At 44.7% G+C, this 20,179-nt stretch overlaps 2 protein-coding genes and 1 non-coding gene across 3 annotated transcripts; 2 read left to right on the forward strand and 1 right to left on the reverse strand.

Annotated features, from left to right (window-relative positions):
- On the forward strand, nucleotides 1–10,397 carry MAK16 (MAK16 homolog). Its single transcript, XM_066234029.1, has 10 exons — nucleotides 1–96; nucleotides 3,064–3,113; nucleotides 3,218–3,327; nucleotides 3,425–3,489; nucleotides 3,678–3,829; nucleotides 4,792–4,846; nucleotides 7,995–8,069; nucleotides 8,961–9,074; nucleotides 9,931–9,996; nucleotides 10,120–10,397. Exons 1-10 carry the CDS (start codon nucleotides 82–84, stop codon nucleotides 10,291–10,293), a joined length of 876 nt encoding a protein of 291 aa, XP_066090126.1. The 5' UTR covers nucleotides 1–81; the 3' UTR covers nucleotides 10,294–10,397.
- Nucleotides 10,398–10,680: 283 nt separating this feature from the next.
- TTI2 (TELO2 interacting protein 2) lies at nucleotides 10,681–19,360 on the reverse strand. The gene is made up of 7 exons (XM_066234028.1): nucleotides 18,211–19,360; nucleotides 16,648–16,834; nucleotides 16,056–16,148; nucleotides 13,863–14,050; nucleotides 13,642–13,785; nucleotides 11,733–11,895; nucleotides 10,681–10,863 (listed from the first exon to the last, which is right to left on the reverse strand). Exons 1-7 carry the CDS (start codon nucleotides 18,852–18,854, stop codon nucleotides 10,741–10,743), a joined length of 1,542 nt encoding a protein of 513 aa, XP_066090125.1. The 5' UTR covers nucleotides 18,855–19,360; the 3' UTR covers nucleotides 10,681–10,740.
- A 244-nt stretch (nucleotides 19,361–19,604) lies between these two features.
- Nucleotides 19,605–19,708, forward strand: LOC136309869 (small nucleolar RNA U13). Its single transcript, XR_010726497.1, has one exon. It is a non-coding gene; the product is annotated as a small nucleolar RNA U13 (small nucleolar RNA).
- The last annotated feature ends 471 nt before the right edge of the window (nucleotides 19,709–20,179 follow it).

The following is a 20,179-nucleotide window of genomic DNA, read 5'->3' on the forward strand; positions in this document are numbered from 1 at the left end:
GGCATCCCGGAAGTGGTTCGCAGGAAGTAGCACGGCTGCTTCCGGAATGTGGCCGGGTTCGCACACTGAATTGGCGACACCATGCAGTCTGATGATGTGAGTACTCAGTTGCTCAGCCACCCGGGGTTTATTCAGGGTGTCTCGCCCTCTTTAGGCGAATAAGGGCCGCATAGCAAGCTGGCCCATTTGCCTCGTGTGGCTCGGGAGGCGAGGCTCCCAGAACCCGGTTTCCGGGCGTGGGGCTCTCACGTGTCTGTCCGAGCGGGGTTCGGGAGCCAGGACACCATCAGCTCAATCCAAAGGGTCGGTGGCCGGCCAGCCCGTGGTGCCTGGCTGTGACGGGCTTCACGCGTGGTACCTGGGGACTTAGGAGGCGGTCGGCGGCAGGGGGGCGATAGACGAAGTTTGACATCAAATTTAACGATCATTTCCATGTGTGTGCACGTTACTTTTCAGCCTGCTTTTTCTGTGTTTAGATTTTTCTTTACATTTGTTCCACTGTCTGCCCAAGTTATAATTTTGGAAGCATCCTGGATTCGTTCATTTAGCAATTTGTAGGAGAAATGTTTCAAGTGCTTACAGTGTATCAGGCATTGTGGTAATTACTAGAGATTTGGTTAATAAGCCAAACAAAGACTTCTGCTTTCCTGGAGCATTCTGGTAAGGGAGACATAATGAACAAGTGAACAAATAGAAGCAGTAGCACTGTGTAACAATACTATGAAAGAAAGACCAGAGATGATGAAGTCGAGAGTAATTAGGGGAGACTGAGAGGCCTGATCGGGGAGGTTTCTCTGAAGACGTGAGCTGAGATCTCAAGGATGAGAATGAGCCGCTACTGGATGGCTGGAGGGAAAAGCAGTCAATCCAGGCAGTAGAAACTACTAGTAAAGTACAAAGTTTGGAGGTAGGAGAGAAGGAATGTATTCAAGGACACTAAGATCATGTCAAGTCTTGTATGAAGTTTTTGTGACTTTTAATGGGAAATGGCATCAGGTTTACATTTGTGAAAAGTTGTGTAGTTGTATAAAAGATTTTTGAAGGAGAGAAAGAATGAAAGCAAGGAGAAAGAATATAATGAAAGTAGCTTCAACTAAGGTAGTCATTGTGGATATGAAAAGAAGTGGATAAATTTGAGATGTCTTATCGGTTTAATCGACAAGACTTGGTGATGGGTAAATGAAAAAAAAGGGAGAAATGAAGGATATTTGGATTTGAACAAATGGTTCAATGGTGGTTTTATTTCTGGAGATAGAAAAGACTAGGGAAGAAGCACAGTAGTCTTTTGACAGGTGTGGAATTGAGAGCTCTGTTTGACATGTTAATGTGTTTGATGCCTTAGACAACCAAGTGGAGATGTCAAGTAGGCAGCTACATGTATATACAGGCCTGATGCTCAGGACTGTAATTTGACCAGGAAATAACAATTTAGTGGTCATCAATTTAGAGATGATATTTGAGGCCATCAGTCAGATTGAGCTCCTACTTTTCCAGTTTCATTTCCTCTGACCTGTTTCCTACCATCCTCTGCCAAAAACCTTGTATAAAATTCCAAAAATATTGTTCCATACCTTACAATTACGTTTTCCCCTTTAAAGCCTTTCCTGGATCCTCCAGGCAGCTCACTTAGAAGTTCTCGTACCCTTATATCCCTCTTTTGTACTTAGTCTGCTGCTTTGTGATGCTTTGTGTATGTACAATATTGTCCTCCTTGACTGGCTAGATAACACTCTTTAAGGACTGTACCTTCTTGGCCCTGGCCGGTTGACGCAGAGGTAGAGCGTTGGCCTGGCATGCAGGAGTCCGGGGTTCAATTCCCGGCCAGGGCACACAGGAGAAGCACTTCTCCACCCCTCCCCCTCTCCTTCCTCTCTGTCTCTCTTCCCTTCCTGCAGCCAAGGCTCCATTGGAGCAAAGTTGGCCTAGGCGCTGAGGATGGCTCTATGGCCTCTGCCTCAGGCGCTAGAATGGCTCTGGTTGCGGCAGAGCAACGCCCCCTGGTGGGCATGCCGGGTGAATCCCAGTCGGGTGCATGCGGGAGTCTGTCTGACTGCCTCCCGGTTTCCAACTTCAGAAAAATACAAAAAAAAAAAAAAAAAAAAAGGCCCTGGCCGGTTGGCTCAGTGGTAGAGCATCAGCCTGGCGTGTAGGAGTCCCAGGTTCGATTCCTGGCCAGGGCACACAGGAGAAGTGCCCATCTGCTTCTCCACCCCTCCCCCTCTCCTTCCTCTCTGTCTCTTCCCTTCCCGCAGCCAAGGCTCCATTGGAGCAAAGTTGGCCCGGTGCTGATGATGGCTTTGTGGCCTCTGCCTCAGGCACTAGAATGGCTCTGGTTGCGGCAGAGCAAGGCCCCAGATGGACAGAGCATCGCCCCCTGGTGGGCATGCCGGGTGGATCCCAGTCAGGTGCATGCGGGAGTCTGTCTAACTGCCTCCCCGTTTCCAACTTCAGAAAAATACAAAAAAAAAAAAAAAAAAAAGACTGTACCTTCCTTCATTCAGCAAATACTTGAGTGCCTCTTGTGTGTCAGCACTTAAGGATGTTGGTGCCTTACTTACATTAAGTATACAATAAGTGTTGAATGAATGAAGAACCCGTTAGTGGAGGATGGCAGTAGATGATTTTCTTTGCCCTCAATGAAATGAAATTATAGTATGTATATCCAAAAGTCTAGTACTGTGCAACCTTTTAAAATTGATGGCGAATATTTTAAGTAGAAAAGGAAAGTTACAAAATATATAATATCTCATTATATTGAAAATATAGGCATGTTGGTTCTTGAAATGTACACACATATAGAAAAACTTGAAAGTATTTACAAAATACTCATGAAATTTTATAATGGGGTTATGGTTATTGTTAATTTGTATTTATTTTTTCTCCAAGAATCTGTTGTTTGTATAAAGAAAAGAAGTCAAACTACTTTACAAAGCATTTTTCCTCTCATTGCTCAAAGACTTGCCCTCACTAGAGCCGTGCACTGCCCCAGAGCACTGTTTCTTGGGTTCCCTTGCCATGTCCTGGGGCAGAGCAGTTGAAATAGGCTTATACTTTGTCTTGCAGGTCATCTGGGATACACTAGGAAACAAGCAATTTTGTTCCTTCAAAATAAGGTGAGTCTCGATTTGCAACCTTACAGTTATTAACCTAACAAAGATTCCTTTAGTTGCCCTCTTGGCGGCCCATCTTATAATACACGCTGTCCCTCCCATTCTAGAACCAAGACACAGGGCTTCTGCAGAAATGAATATAGCCTGACTGGACTGTGTAATCGGTCGTCCTGTCCCTTGGCAAACAGTCAATATGCCACTATCAAAGAAGAGAAAGGTAACTCCCCAATTTCAGCTTCCATGAAGACTACTCAGCAGCTTCTAAAGAGATGTTAAATCTACATGATATTAAAGGCATTTACTTTATCCTGCAGGACAGTGCTACTTGTATATGAAGGTTATAGAACGAGCAGCTTTTCCTAGGCGTCTCTGGGAACGGGTAAGAAGACCTGGAACATAAAATGACAAAAACCATTGATCAGGAGCAAAAATGCCACGTTTATCTCTCTCTTGACCATATCTAGACAAGGCTTTTGAAGCCATCCTCATTCGGTGCCATAGGTGGTGTTAACAGGAAGATCTAATCGTTTCCTCTTGCCCTTCAAGCTTCCTTTTCCTGTTTGCTAGGTCCGGCTTCATAAAAACTATGAGAAAGCTCTGGAGCAAATAGACGAAAATCTAATTTACTGGCCCCGTTTCATTCGCCACAAGTGTAAGCAGAGATTCACCAAAATCACCCAGTACCTAATTCGAATTCGAAAACTTACACTAAAGCGACAGTAAGTATTTAGATCATTTATTTATTTTTAAATATATTTTTTCATGGATGTTATCAAACTGAGAGATTGTGAAATCTCTAGTAGTGCTTTCTATAAAATTCAACTTTGGAAAACCTTTTGTGATAAGCTAAGAAGAAACTTGACCTCAGATTAAAGGCCTGCCCTTTGATTTTGCATGATTTTAAAAGCAGTATAGTACAACTTGATCATCAGCATACACCCCATCTGAAAATCAGCTTCAGAAAATTTTGTTTATTAACTCCCAGAGGGAATCTTAAAATCAGGGATTTAATAATGACCTAAAAAATGTGACTAAGGCAATGGCCGATGTCTCAGTGGATAGAGCATTGGCCCAGAATATGGACGTCCCAGGTGTGATTCCAGTCAGGACACAGGAGAAGCAGCCATCTTCTTATTCCCCTCCCTCTCCTCTTTCTCTCCCTATCCTCCTCCCGCAGCCAGTGGACTGATTCAAGCATCTGCCCCTGATGGGGTTGCCAGGTGAATCCCATCCGGTGCGTGCTGGAGTCTTATCTCACCATCTCCACTCCTCTCACTTAAAAAAAAATGTGAATAAACAGGAATATAAGAACTTAATCTGAATTCAATGAAAACTCATTTTTAAAAATTATATGAAATCCACAGACTTAATTGAATTGTGACCTGCATCAGTCTTCCACAGATATTTCCTGTTTCTTAGTTCACTGAATCCCTGTTTGCATAGTGAATGTCCTTAGAGGCCTCAGAACGCCTAAAGAAAACAGAAACAGCCACATTAATATGTAAAAATGTCGGGGGGGGGGGTTATATAGCATTAGATTTATCTAGAAAATTTCATGTATATTGCTATATTGAGTTGAACCCTACAAAATGAATTCTGGTCCTTTTTTTCCTTCTTATTTTTTTTAAAGGAACACAGCACATGTTACTTGGTTTTTCTAAAAATGTTTTGTTCTCCATAGGAGGAAACTTGTTCCTTTGAGTAAGAAGGTGGAACGGAGAGAAAAAAGAAGAGAGGTAACGTACTATTCTGATATGTATAGGTCTGTATGTTCACTGAGGGTAGGGCTGTGTAGGTAGGGCTTATGAGAGATTCAGTCATTGTCTGTGAATTGTTCAGGCCTTGGATAATGGTTCACTAATAGATAAGGGTTGAATAAGATATGATACTCCATATTTTAAGGTGATGACTTACAACAAAAGTTAAAATATGGGTGCTTTAGGGAGTTAGCTTATAGAGGACAGACAGAAGACCTTAAATAGAGATCCACAATTCCTTGTCTGATATTCTTGAGGTCAAATGTTTTAGAATTCAGAATTTTGCTGCGTCACTGATTTTACATATTACCCTCCACAGGGTTTGAGCATTCTAATCAAATGCACTAGTAGTTTTGCAGTGAAATAGAAGAATGTTTGTTAAGTAGACACTTATTAGTTTGGGTTATATTCGGGGTTTTGTTTGGGGGGATGGTTGAAGTTGTTAGTAAGGAACTGATTGAGACTACAGTGTACTTGTTCTTCTCGGTAACCTAGGCAGCTTTGTTATTAAAGTAATGAGTAGCGATGTGAATAGTCTGCTCTCCATGGAACATCTGGTCGGGAGCCTCCAGCCTCTGGCGCAGGGCAGTGTACCTCTCCACCTGGTACTTCACTCAGGCTGTTTCTCTTGCTGTTCAAGACCCAGGAGTTAGCTTTTCCTGTCAAGTTCTAGTTCAAATATTCTTTCATTCTAGGTATATGCTTTGCTTACCTCCCTTCTAGCCAATAGACATTTACCTGATCATTTGTCATATCCTGACAAGAAATAAACAATGATTTGATGCTTATGTTTGCACTAGTCACAGACCTCTGTATCTCAAATCTATTTTATCATTGGCCTTTAAACTTTTTTGATCACTCACCCTGTCAATAAAATTTTGCACACTCCCCAGTATATCACTTGTAAATATCACACATGTATACTTGCACTCATAGGTGTAATTGTGATGTTCTGGCTCTTAGCTGAGTATAAATTTGTCTTCAGGGGCTCTCATAATTGGTATTATGTCAGAGATACTTAGGGAAGTGCACTGTGGATTGGTTGCATTAAGTACTTGCTCTTTATTTTACATTCACCAATTGTTAAACAGGTGTTCATGCAAACCTTTTAGAAGAAATTAAATTTTTGGGTTTTTGCCAAATAATTTTGAATCTCTCTAGAAATGTGAATTTGGAAGATTTTTTAATGGATTGAAAAATTATGTCTCCAAATTTTTAAAGTGTGTTATTGACATTTTTATAGAAGACGTGTTTCAGCAGTGTCAGTTATAGATGTAACCCTTTTTTGTTTAAAAGGTTCTATTTAGTTACAGAACGATTTTCATTTTAAACTTCCTCTTGAAAGAACAGTTAAGTGTATTTACTTTTTTTTTTTTTTTTGTATTTTTCTGAAGCTGGAAACGGGGAGAGACAGTCAGACAGACTCCCGCATGCGCCCGACCGGGATCCACCGGGCACGCCCACCAGGGGCAATGCTCTGCCCCTCTGGGGCGTCGCTCTGCCGTGACCAGAGCCACTCTAGCGCCCGGGCCATCTTTGCTCCAATGGAGCCTTGGCTGCAGGAGGGGAAGAGAGAGACAGAGAGGAAGGTGGGGGTGGAGAAGCAAATGGGCGCTTCTCCTATGTACCCTGGCCAGGAATTGAACCCTGGTCCCCTGCACACCAGGCCGACGCTCTACCACTGAGCCAACTGGCCAGGGCAAGTGTATTTACTTTTTATTTTTATATATGTGTGTGTGTGTATATATATATATATATATATTTTTTTTTTTTTTAAGATTTTATTTATTGGTTTTTAGAAGGGGGGAGAAGCGGGAAGCATTAACTCATAGTAGTTGCATCCTGTATGTGCCTTGACTGGGCAAGCCCAGGGTTTCAAACCAGTAACTTCTACATTCCAGGTCAACACTTTATCCACTGTGCCACCACAGGGCAGTGAATTTACTTTTTTTAATTTTTTTTTTACAGAGAGAGGGATAGATAGGGACAGACAGGAACAGAAAAAGATGAGAAGCATTAATCATTAGTTTTTTGTTGCGACACCTTAGTTCATTGATTGCTTTCTCACATGTGCCTTGACTGTGGGCCTTCAGCAGACCTAGTAACCCCCTGCTCGAGCCAGCAACCTTGGGTCCAAGCTGGTGAGTTTTGCTCAAACCAGATGAGCCTGCGCTCAAGCTGGCAATCTCAGGGTCTTGAACCTGGGTCCTACGCATCCCAGCCCGACGCTTTATCCACTGCGCCACTGCCTGGTCAGGCAGTGAATTTACTTTTTAAAACTGCTGTTAAATACTGACAGCCTTCTTTCATTTTAGAGAAGGCTGGCAAATTTGAGACATTTTTCTTATGAAAAATGCATGGTTACGTTCTATAACTCAATTTTTAAGTATTAAACCATTAAATAATCAGCATACCTTCATAACTACTGCCTATCTTACTGCAAACAATTCAGAATCATCTCTAAATCCCCTTAACCAGGTAAACGTAAACAGCTATATGTTGTAATAATCTGAATCAAGGAGTGAGATCACTACTTTCAAATCCTGTGCAGTATTTTCCCTTAGGATACTTTGTTCACTGTATCTGATACACAGCTATTTGATTTATGGACAGAGTCAAGACACAATGTCCTTTTATTATGCATAGATCTGTAACTTTCGTTTTGAGTGTTTTCTCCCTATACCTCAGTGGCTCACTCTTGAGGTATAAGCACCTGCTCACTTTAAAGAACAATGTAAAACACAATAAACTGTTAACTGATAGTTTGTCTATCATGAGATCTGATGCTTTCAGAAAACAAATGAGTGAAGGTCTCTGTTCCTTTTAGGTCTGCTTCAGGACTGCTAATCTTCTAAAATATTATACTTAAACGTATAATGACCTACCAGCTTTGTATATCAGAGGCTTTAGAATTTAATATAGAATACTATTTATAAAAAAACTCTAGGGATTTCTTTAATTGAAAAGTTCCCAAGAAGGTTTGAGAGGTAAAGAAGAAATCTATCAGGCTGAAAGGCAGAAGCCCTAGTAATAGCAAGAGGGTCAAGTGATTGCATCTTATGAGAACTTGATAGTCTCTTCTACTTCTACAGGCTGATGAAGTAAACAGCTCTGCTCTCTCTCACAGGAAAAGGCACTAATAGCTGCTCAGCTGGACAACGCCATTGAAAAGGAGCTGCTAGAGAGGCTTAAGCAAGAGACGGTAAGAAAGCCAGGAGCTTGGGGTCACTACTTCTTAGGTGGTACTGTCGTGCAAGAAGATGTGGGAACAGTGGGAAATGGGTTTTATTGTTAGATACTAGAAAGATGTTCACCTTGATTTTATTCCTAATACAAATAGATAACATTGGTCCTGGCTGCTCTTGGTTGTCCTTCACCCTCCATTCAGTATGAGAGAGGCCTTTGCCTTTACTGTTATTCCCAGCTCTTCCCAAAAGGCAGCAATTCCAGATCTCTCCCAGCCATACAGTTTTGATCCTCCTGCCTATTAACCTCCTTTTTTTAAAAAAATTGAAATTGATTTTAAAGAGGAACGGGAGAGGGAAACATCAATTTGCTGTTCCGTTTTATTTATACATTCGTTGGTTGGTTTTTGGATGTGGCCTGACCAGGTATTGAACCTGCAGCCTTGGTATAGTGGGGATAATGCTCTAACTGAGCTACTCAGCCAGGGCATATTCCTCTTTTAAGGCTCTTTAAAATGAACTTTTATTTATTCTCTTTTTATGACTTAATGTCTTTTATAGAGACAATATGGATAAGATTTATTATTCCTTATTATTTCCTTTTTGTCAGCAAAATTTAACATTTGTTCTAATCCATGGGTTTTATAGACTACTAAGTCTTAAGTGATCTGCTTCCACCCTTCATAGATGTTACCAGTTCAGTATTAACCACTGATTATTTAAATGTCGAAATGGGCTTTTTAAAGACACTGCCAGCTCAATGCTTGAAAACAAAGTAGAAATATTGCTCATCAAATTAAGTATTCTCATTTGACTGAGGAAAAAAATCATATGCTTGTCAGACAGTGGACTTTAAGTGTAATAGCTAAGCAAACTAAAAGCCAATCTAATCTGTTCATGTTCTTCAGTATGGCGACATCTACAACTTCCCCATTCACGCCTTCGACAGGGCCTTGGAACAGCAGGAGGCAGACAGTGACTCTTCAGATGTGGAGGAAAAAGATGATGAAGATGATGAGGAAGTAAGCCTTGTCTGCATATTTGCTTTGTCAAGCAGTAACCTATAGGACCAGATCTGCTTTGATGTGACGGGAGAGACGGTGTCATTTTCAGTCCCCTAACCAGAAGTACTTAATTGATCCTATTTTTCTATCATGAGATTAATTCTGGTTCAGCAGTGGCTGCTGTGTTCTTCAGGTCCAGCTAACTCTGCATTGACGATTTTAATCTTATTGGTGGGCATTCTAACACTTTTCCTGCAGGACAAGTAACCCTCATAGCTGATAGAATATATCATTTTGAAACCTACTGAAATGTACAGGATTTAACCTTACTGTTAAGCACAGGAGGAACTTGATAGTGTCTGTAGGAGAAGAGCAGATTTAGCAAGTAGATGTTTAATCATAGTGTATAGTAAACTATTTTTTTTATTATTTGAAAGTAATAATTTTAGTTGCACGTGTAAAGAATTGTTTGCAAATCTTACATACTAATTCCAGAAGTATTAAACTTGGCAATAGGTAGGTTTTCGTTGCCGGTAAGTAGATTCTGATTCTGGTTATTTGTGCATTTACTTATCAGAGAATAAACTAGATGTCTAAGTTGAATTTTCATGATGTTTTTTTGTGTTTTTTTTTAAATTTTTATTTATTCATTTTAGAGAGGAGAGGGAGAGACAGACAGAGAGAGAGAGAGAGGAGAGAGACAGAGAGAAGGGGGGAGGAGCTGGAAGCATCAACTCCCATATGTGCCTTGACCAGGCAAGCCCAGGGTTTCGAACCGGCGACCTCAGCGTTTCCAGGTCGACGCTTTATCCACTGCGCCACCACAGGTCAGGCCTTCATGATGTATTTTTAAACCTGTTATGTTTTATTTTAGGATGTGGGAAAAAGAGAGTTTGTGGAAGACGATGGAGTGGATGAGAGTGACATAAGTGATTTTGAGGTGAGAGAGTTTCCAAACACACAGAGGAAGCTCAATTCTCTAATTTGTTCTAAATTGAGGGGACTGTAGGGTTTGGGAAATGAATCTAGCATCTCCTCTCTTGTCTTTTCCCTCCTGTGTTAGGACATGGATAAACTGGATGCCAGCAGTGACGAGGATCAGGAGGAGGAAGAGGCCCTTGATGCCCAACACAAAGGCAAAACCCCCTTGAAAGGCCCCTTGCAGAGAAAACGAGCTTATGTGGAGATCGAGTATGAGCAGGAGACAGAGCCTGTGGCCAAGGCCAAAAGCACGTGACTCTGTTCAGACATGTACAACAGGACTGCACATTTTGAACTTTATCCTCATTACATACACACTTCTAGATTTTACTCTTGTATTTAACACAATATTTGTGGTTTTGATATTTATGCCACTTCTGTGGGGCAAGAAATCTGGGAGGGAATGGAAGAAATCTTTAAAGTTGTAAACAGAGTATTTTTATAGCTTTGGCATGTGTGGAAGTGACTGCACAGCAAGCTCAGGAAACTTAACAGACAAGACTGTTGTGAATATTTCTGAATTGTAAATGTGACCCACCCTTGGTGCCCCAACAACTGTTCAGAAATATCCAGGTTTCAGTTCTTTCTTCTTTCCCTACAAATAAGGGAGTAAAAGGAAAGGAGAAAAAATGCAAACAGAGTGTCCAGTATAAAAATACCTTTTCCTTAATTCCATTTACACAAAAAGAAAATCCTCTTCTCTTTAAGAGAGTGAAACAGAGCCTACGTCCCTCTGCAGGGGGGCGCCTTCGGAAAGCTGCACTTTCCTGAGACAGTCCACCACCTTCTTGTCTTCGCAGCTTTGGAGAACTCTGGCCAGGAGACCCTGAAATATGAAACCAAACAGGCTTTGATTTTGTTATTTTTTTCCCCTTTTACTTTGGTTCTTTCTTGGTGCCACAAAGAACGGATGACACTAGGGGACAGTTCACAAAACGAGTAACTGTAAAAACTGTCAGCATACTTGGAAATGTCCTGCTGGCTCACGAAGAAGCAGCTTAATACCAGCCAAGGCAAAGTAGGTTGAGCTAGGGCTTGAAAGCTGCCTCAGGTTAAAGAGCCAAGATGAAATCTAATCTTAATGAACTAATGAAACAACAAACCACTATCTCTAAATATTTTTAGGATATAAATTTTTTTCATGCTATATCTTTTCAACGAAAGATTTCTAAATGGGATACGGAATGAGGCAAGTTATGAAATATATATAAATACTCATACAGCTATTACATGCAATGGCTTTGAGAAGTTAACTTCTGTGGAATATGAGAACAAAGAAAGAATTCTTTGGTCATGTGGCTAAATAAGAATATGGAAAAACAGTTGCCCCTGAAAGATGAGAAATGTTTCTGGGAGCTGAATTACTTGACCTATATTATTACTTCGTGGTGACTTTAGCCCATTATTTCACCTTTTATTAAACTCAGTGTCTAGAACAGAACTTAAATTTTACAAACTGACAGTGATCCTTTTGCCCATTGTCTGGCCTAGCCCCAGAGATTTTCTCATCTGAACAGTTCTGAATACATCTGCTCAAACTCTACTGACGGCCAGAGGGTCCTGGGGTGGAGACCCGAACCCCCACATTCACTTACAGACTCGGTCAGGCACGGGAACAGCAAACTAGAATCAATGTTGGGGATCAGTCCAGGGTGACGAGGCCTAGCTTAAACTAAGCTGCAGAGTGGCCCTCACCTGCACCTGTCCTTGAGAGCAGTGGTCCAGGACAAGCAGGCAGCCTGTGGCCTCCTCCAGCAAGGCATTCTTCACAGGCTCAGGTGTGAGGTTTGGATCTCTGGCTACATCACAGATCAGTTTCAGGAGCGCCTTCAACAAGACCACGAGCCTACAGGAAATTCTGGAATCAAGAAAATCTTTGTTCGTACTCAAAACCAGCATGGTCAACAAGACTTCAGAGGCCATCAAGTATTAAGCCCGCATTTCATAAATGAAGGAATGGAACTCAAATGACTTAAAAGACCACAGAGCTAGAAGCACAACTAGAGACCAGACTAAAGATTTCTTAACTTCAGGCTGTTTCTCCCCACAGAATGCTGCCCACCTACACACACTGGCCTGAGTACCTGGTTCCCCTCCAGAAGCCTGGTTCCACTCTAAGGAAATGTCTGCTCCTGCCGGGAGAGCTGGGACTGCCCTTAGGGACCTGCACCTCCGGCCAGAGAACAGGAGCTGGCCCACAGTCCTGGAACTTGTACGGGGAGTGAACAAATGAGGGAGAAAAGCTTAGCTTCTCGGAGTTGGGTCAAATGGAATTTTATGTCACTCCAGATCCTAGCTTACCGTCAATTATAACCCAGTCTGTTTATATTTATTAGCCTGTCCCAAAGGTTTTATTTTTATCAATTCGTTTGCGTATTTCTGTACCCCTTCCATCAAGAGCCTCCCTGGGGCTGCTGTACAGCACAGACACCAGAGGGGCTGCAGGCGCTGGACTCCAAGATCCTGTCAAAGGTTTTATCTTGATTAAAAATAAATAATTATTCTAGAAATGGACAGTGGTGATTGCTGCACAAAATTTGGAATATACTTAATGCCACTGAACTGTACATTTAAAATTAACAAATTGCATGGTTTTTTTAGCCACCATTAAAACTAAAAAGCCTTAATGGGAGCTAGAAAATAGTTTTGTAGTGTGAAAATGTGCATTAAAAAAACGTATTTCTGGGGAAATATGACTGGGAAAAGTTTGCATCCCTACCCTGACAAAACAGGTATTAAATGGTTTCCTATAATGTGTGCTGCTCAGTCTTCCGCCTGTCCTGGCTCGGTATATGTTTCCCGAGCCGCCCTCCGCAGTACATCCCATGCATTTTCTAACCCGTGTGTGCTCGCCTGGCTCTTCTTGGAATCCTCATCCCTGCCCTTGTAAGGCCTGACAGTATTCATCTGATTCAGTTCCACTCATCTATTTTACTTTAGTCCACTTATTCTTCAGTATTTGTGTCGTTAATACAGATATGAGTAAACGTTGGTGTGCTCGGTCTACCAAAGGGCTCCTCCGTCCTCCTGGGGTTTACAGGTCAGTAGGGGAGAAAGTCAACAACTGCAACCTGGCTACAAGCAGGATGTAGGGAAGGACTGGGATACATTTAAAGAAGGTAACACTCATTGAGGCACTGGACTCCACATGGATTAAACTTGGTTGTCTCATGCACAAAAGCCTTTTGTTGCCTTAACACGTTTGAGTACCAGTGATTGCTCCTCACACCTGCCTAGCCCGAGCTGAAATGCTTTCTAAGCAATTATGTCCTAAATTAGTATTCTCCTGATTAGTGTTCAACAATGCTATGAAGTGCTCTGGTCTCAACTGGATGTAAGAAAACATTAGGATGAACAAAGTCAGGCATGCCTTTATTGTAGCACTTCTAAATGGACGTTTATAGTTGAACGTGTTATTAATCTAGGGAGATGTATACCTGAAGCAACAGTGGGTGTACTTGATCTTTTCAATGCTGTTTTCTCAGGTCAGAATGTATCTATGGCACGTCCTTACTACTCTGCACAGCATGTGCCCCGGGCAGGTTCTGGAGAGGAAGTCTGGGTTTTGCACCTCCTACCACACTCATCCGCTCGGCTGTTGTACCTGGGCCAAGTGTACTGCATGAGAAGTTTTAGGGTTTCCAGGATCTTCAGTCTAGCCTCTTCCTCTGGGCCATCATAAACCTCCAGATAACCAAGGATGACTCGCTCCAGCCTCTTCATGTGCCGGACAGTTAGGATCCCCAGCCTACAAACGAAAGAGGAGCTGTGAGCCCACAGCGAGGCGGTCGAGAGAATGGTCAGCTCCGCAGCCCCGGCACTCGCCTCTTCACAAAGGCCGGCAGGTTTCTGGCGTAGGTCCTGCGTAAGAGGATGCGGTGCTCTGGCTCCATGTGGGTCAGGACCAGCTGCAGGACCTCCTCACAGTGCGTGGTGGGCCGGGCCGCACCTCCCTGCCACTGCAGGGCTTTCTCCAGGACCGGAAACAAGTCCAGCAGACACAGGAGCACAGCCTAGGAGAAAGTCATGGGGAGGAACTGCAGTCACCCATCTGCACCGAGGTTTCCAGCCACTTCAGTAATCTAGTCTTGACGCCTATGTCACAGAATTCCACAACGTACTAGCAGAAATACATTAAGTGTATGTTACTTTATATTGTATTTTCCTTTACATTATCTCCATCTAATGGTCTCAAATAAGTTAATACTTTCTCCTCAGCACTGTTCTCTGCTAAAACTATAAAATGGGAAGAAAGAACTAGGACTTGAACCCAAATTTTAGGAGTCTGAGTCTATTGTCACTAAACTACTGAGTCTGATACTTACATGTTTTGGCCATTAGAACCTGGATTCTCAATGCCTTACAACACTTAAAAAAGAAAGGCAGGCCCAGGCCAGTTGGCTCTGCGGTAAAGTGTTGGCCCAGCAGGTGGAAGTCCCAGGTTCAATTCCTGGCCAGGGCACACAGGAGAAGTGACCATCTGCTTCTCCACCCCTCCTCTCTCTTCCACTCCTGCAGCCAGGGCTCAATTGGGGGAGTTGGCCGGGGTAGCTGAGGATGGCTCCATGGCTTCCACCTCAGGTACTAATAAAATGGCCCCAGATGCAAGAAAGCAAGGGCCCCAGATGGTCAGAGCATTGCCCCCTAGTGGGGTTGCCAGTGGACCCTGGTTGGGGTGCATGTGGCAGTCTGTCTCTGTGTCTCCCCTCCTCTCACTAAAAACAAATAAAAATAAAAAAGGTGGCAAAGGGAGGGGTTAGTGGTGGGTAGTGATAAAATATGAGCTTGTTTCTCCCGTCTTGCAAATATTCTTCCCTCTCATAAGAAACTCATTGATCTTTTAAAAGCAAGTACCGGCCCTGGCCGGTTGGCTCAGTGGTAGAGCGTCGGCCTGGCGTGCAGAGGTCCCGGGTTTGATTCCCGGCCAGGGCACACAGGAGAGGCGCCCATCCACTTCTCCACCCCTCCCCCTCTCCTTCCGCTCTGTCTCTCTCTTCCCCTCCCGCAGTGAGGCTCCATTGGAGCAAGGATGGCCAGGGCGCTGGGGATGGCTCCTTGGCCTCTGCCCCAGGCGCTAGAGTGGCTCTGGTCGCAAAAGAACAACGCCTGGAGGGGCAGAGCATCGCCCCCTAGTGGGCAGAGCGTCGCCCCCTGGTGGGCGTGCGGGGTGGATCCCGGTTGGGCGCATGCGGGAGTCTGTCTCTCCCCATTTCCAGCTTCAGAAAAATACAAAAAAAAAAGCAAGTACCACCTGCTCTGGAACCCTACAATCACCCAACGCCACCAAACCTGGTTAGTTGCCTATTGCTGGACATTCACTCTACTTCATACAAACATCTTTTTTGTTTAATTGATTGCTTTTATAGAGACAAACAGAAGCAAGCATTCATTTGTTGTTCCACTCAGTTGTACATTAATTGACCACTTCCTCTATGTGCCCTGACTGGGAATCGAATCCACAACCTTGGTGTTTTGCAATGACATCTAACTGGCTGAGCTAACTGGCCAGGGTCCATTCAAACCTCTTTTAACAGATTTGTCACCGTGTACTGTAGGCCTATGTATAGATATTCATATGTTTACATAAACATCACCCAAAGGGTCTCTTGGGGCCAGAAGCCCTGTCGGATTCACTCACTCTTGGGCCGACAGCGGTTACTGGCCCTGTCTCCTGGAGGCAAGAATAAATGATACAGCGTATCCAGCATACAAGGGGTGTCAGGTGTGAGTGTTGATAAAGCAGCACAGAAGGAAGGACACTTAATAAAAACAACTTTTTCAGAGATAAAGCTGCCCCAAGGGAAGACAAAACTGGTTTTTCTGTGGCTACTGAAGAAGGTGCATGCCTGCCTGGTATCAAGGTGTTCTCACTGATCGTTGTTACCTCAGTCATTTCCAATTGTTATCATTCTCACTTTCCAAGAAAACATCTCCCAACTCTTCTTATTCACATAATGCCACATTCCACTCAAAGCTGAGAACTCAAGACTCACAGTTACCAGCAACCCTGCCCAGTACCTGGATGAGGCCGTGCTCCGGCAGGTAGAGATGGTTGAAGAGGGCGTGGTAGAGGACCTGGGCCCGGTTGTACTGCAGCAAGTCCGCGGCTGGCTGCAACCGGACAAGTGACCCAGTTAAGGTGAGCCAAGGTTGGCACAGTGTTGATCATCTTAAAACCTGAGTTACGGGATTCGTTATCCTACTCTACTACTGTGTATATTTCAAAAGCTCCATGATATGCAGCCAAGAAAGAAACAAACAAACTTCCTCGAGTAATTGCTTAAACATGTGGGTGTAATCCCGCTCGGTTTGATTTTTCTTTTTTCTCCTTGAAAATCAACCGTTTATTACCCAAACTCTGGCTATTCAATTCGACAGTAGAATGTTTCCTACATTTATTACCTATGAGATACAACCTCTACGAGGTTAGCAGATGGAATCAGTATAAAGAGCAAAAATATAAGTGAATATAGTCACAAAACAGCATTAACAGAAAGCCAGTTAATAAAAGATATAAACATCGGTAACAATAACACTGGTATCAGGACTGGGGAACAGCCATGATTCGGTCTGCCCCAGCAATGCAGACGACAGAGGAGAGGTTGCTCACCACGTTAAGCACAATGTGATGGAGGCACTGCACCCCCAGGACTTTGTTCTCAGTTTGATAGTCATCTGAGATGAGCAATGATGGGGGAAGTATCTTTTCCAAATGCTGGTTCAGCCAGGGTCGAGTGACCTGTTGCAGAGTCCATGAGAAAACGTGTTTGGTGGCAGGATTATTCTTCCAGGACTCCCTAAATGGGAATGTGAAACCAAGTTAAGTAAAGTGGCACGGTGGTAACTAGCAACAAAAATTAAGCTAAACAGAGTATTTCCTTGTCTTTGAAAAAAAAATAGATCCCACATAAGGTAACTCCTTATGTTATTAACATACATGTTAAGATCTGGATCAAAATAACTTAGATGAGTAACAGAGATGTCTTGAAATTATTATTACTATTATTAGAAGGGAACAAATGAATCAATATTTGAACAGCAATTTGTAGCTTATGAGTTTACATACATTACTCAACTAATCTTCAAAATAAATGTAATAGGTAATGTTATCTTTATATTACAAATAATGAAACAGGTTCAGAGAGATTATCTGGCCTGGTCCTACTCAGAAGCAATAAAAGAAAGCCCCATCGGCCTCAAAACTAAGCCTTTTAATTCCAACTTCCTAGTAAAATGACAGTTATATACATATTTTTCCCCAATTCCACAGTTACAGATAACTTTGCAGGACATTTATTTGGTCCTGTCAAAAATATCTGTAGAGAATTTGTTCACACAAAAGGTTCTTGAAATCTGGTCCTGTGCAAAGCATCCATAAGCATATCTGATCTATGACAAACGGTCCTTGACATTTGGTCCTGTTAACAATGTCCACGCTTAGGAAATGTCCCTGAGCTCAAAGAGGCCATCGCATTTATTTATACTATTTCACAGGATCAATACAGAGTCCAATAATTATGTTGTAACTGTATTGCCAACCCTTGTAAACTGGATAGCCTCACCGGTAATGGCACATGGGGTTAAGTAGGTGGGTTGGCACGATTCACATGTCTTCGTGGAAGTTTTGGACAGGACCAAATTTCAAGGACCTTTGGCTGAATCAGATGTCTCCCCAGTTGTTTTGGACAGGAACAAATGTCCGCTAATCATACACAGTAGCAAGTGAACACTCGCAAAAGTACGTTATCTAATAACAATCTAAAGTTTTTATTTTTCATTCCAAACACTGCTTCCATATCTGGTAACTATATCTACGAGCGATGAGTGTCAAGATCCCTCAGTTAAACTTCAAACCGTAAGTTTAAATCCTCTCCAAGTGCCCACCCTCGCCTACCTTACCCGAGTTCAGTCTAAAGAAATGAGACAGACCTTCCCATCTCCAGGGAGTCCTCCCGAGGACGGGAAGGAGCCTAGAAGACGAGTCTGAAGACCCGGGTGCTCAAGTCAAATTGACTGCTCTCCAGTCACGTTATTTAGAGCAAGTCCCGACCCTTCCAGGTCTTAAGAGATCTGCTATTTCCACACCTTGATCTTCCGGATGAAGAAACCCAGGTCCCTCCGAGCTCCAGCATTCTGGAACAGGCTGAGGCTCGGTTCATGGCGGGGTACTCACTTATCCAAGTCGGGCTGGAGGAGCCCCAGGATCACAGGAAAGCTGCCGGGCTCGTCCTCGCTCTCGCCGCGCAGGAACCCGGCCACAGACCCGCACTCGGTGACGCGCAGCAGGGAGGCGAGCACCTCTCCGGCGGCCTCCCGGGAGCTCGGCCCGGTCCACGGCTGCTCCAGGCGGTGTGTGGCGGCGAACAGGTAGACGGGTCCGGCCAGGGGGCGCAGGGCTGTCCTCCACGCAGGCAGGGCCCAGGAAGGCTTGGCTGCCTCGGCCTTCCTCAACAGCTTCATCAAGAGGAGCCCGACGGCGGCCGCCCTCTCCGCCACCGCGGGGGACTCGTCCCCTCTGCCGTCCGGCTCCGCGGCGGGGGCGGCATGGCTCCGCAGCGCCTCGGCCACCGCCCCCAGCAGCGCGGGCCCGCCGCCGGCCGCCGCGCCACCCCCGTCACAGAGCCGCTCCCACTCGGTGGCGTCCAGCAGGGCGCCCAGGTCTCGAAGAGCCGCGCTGCCGGCCGGGCCCCGTCGGGACTCTTGGCCGCTGAGACGGCTCAGGACCCGGGAGAAGGCCTGTCCCAGGGCGGAAGGCCGCCCTCCCGGCCCGCAGGAGCCCGCCTGCGGGGCCGATGCCCGAGCGCCGCCCGGCTCCATTCCCGCCTGCGGCCCGGGGACGGCCGGTCCCCCCGGAGGACGGAGACGGGGGCGGGAGGGGACCCGCTAAAGAGGGCCGGACGGTCCCCGGGAGATGCCGTCCCGCAAACACAGCTCTAAAGCCCGACCAGACGGAGAGGCATCCAGGCGGAGGGAGGGCAGGTCGGACCCGCAGAGTCAAGAGTGCGTGAAGGGCAAGATGCACGAAAGGGATCGGGCCTCTCGGGGGTAAGAACCGAGTCTCAGACTCCCAACGGGGACGTGGAGAAACTACTCTTGCCTACGTGAAAACTCAAAGCAAAAACCAAAGAAACTCAGAGTTTAATGTATAAACCCCAAAGCATGACAGGAAAACGGCGACCGGTACCTGCAACCCCTCCAGCACATCCCGAGCCTATCAGGACACGGACCTCGCTAACGTCGTTGCCGCAAAGCACAGGGCTAGCATCCGCCAATACGGCGTCCACGCCTCGTCATTTCACGACCAATTGTCGTAAAGCAGGAGAGTCAGGTGTAATAAAGAGGTGGAGCTATGGTGAAATATTTGCATAGAGAGTGACCCGATCACTAGTTTTGCATCTGTTTTCGCTTATTAGGTAGAAACAAAGGAAAAGTCCCGGAATATCGGTGATATTTGAAAATATAGAGGATATTGTGTGTCAGGGTCGAATACATATGGGCTCTGTATATCACCCTTTCTGTAAAGTTAGTGGTTTGTCTTAAAGAACTTTTATCCAACTCTTTTTGACGATCCTTTTTCGGTTCATAAGTGTGATGATTGGGTGTTCACACTCTTGTGTGACATGTGCCTCCCTCAAAACTTGTTACGACGTCGGCACATTACCCGTCTGACGTGAACTTGGAGGATCTATTTGTTTGAAGATGATCTCAGGGTTGTTACTTTGTACTTTATGTTTTAGGGATGATGAGTGTCACTCCCGCGCTGTCTGGCTTTCAGGTTGTGGCGAAGTTTTGAGCACACTTGAGCATTTCCTTTGCAACGGGCTATTCAAAGGTGTTGGCTTTTGGGAGGACTAATGCCAATGTCACGTCCCAAGTTGGGAACAATCTCGCTCGGGCAGCGGAGCGCGCCGCCGGTTCTGGACAGCAGGAGGCACCGCGAGCCAGCCTGAGCGAGCGGGCAGCTTCACTCAGCAGCAAGACTTGGGTTCGGTTTTGAATGGGAAAAAGAGCCACGGGCCCGCGCCATCCTTTGTCAGAGCGGGTCTCACACCGCGTCGGCATTGCTTGTGCCCCGCTCTGCCTCTGGGAATAGGATTATGTCCAATTCACTTTGGGTTCCCCAGGGCCTGTCAGGGTGCCTG

This window comes from Saccopteryx bilineata, chromosome 6 (genome assembly GCF_036850765.1).
Source record: "Saccopteryx bilineata isolate mSacBil1 chromosome 6, mSacBil1_pri_phased_curated, whole genome shotgun sequence".
NCBI lineage: Eukaryota > Metazoa > Chordata > Mammalia > Chiroptera > Emballonuridae > Saccopteryx > Saccopteryx bilineata.

Excerpts from the sequence above, each read along its gene's own strand:
- TTI2 (XM_066234028.1), bottom strand. The coding sequence starts at position 18,854 with ATGGAGCCGGGCGGCGCTCGGGCATCGGCCCCGCAGGCGGGCTCCTGC. Across the intron at positions 16,835-18,210 it reads CTCCAGCCCGACTTGGATAA|GGAGTCCTGGAAGAATAATC; the intron begins GTGAGTACCCCG and ends ATTCCCATTTAG. Across the intron at positions 13,786-13,862 it reads CTGCCGGCCTTTGTGAAGAG|GCTGGGGATCCTAACTGTCC; the intron begins GCGAGTGCCGGG and ends TTTCGTTTGTAG.
- MAK16 (XM_066234029.1), top strand. Across the intron at positions 3,328-3,424 it reads CACTATCAAAGAAGAGAAAG|GACAGTGCTACTTGTATATG; the intron begins GTAACTCCCCAA and ends TTTATCCTGCAG. Across the intron at positions 9,997-10,119 it reads GTGACATAAGTGATTTTGAG|GACATGGATAAACTGGATGC; the intron begins GTGAGAGAGTTT and ends CTCCTGTGTTAG.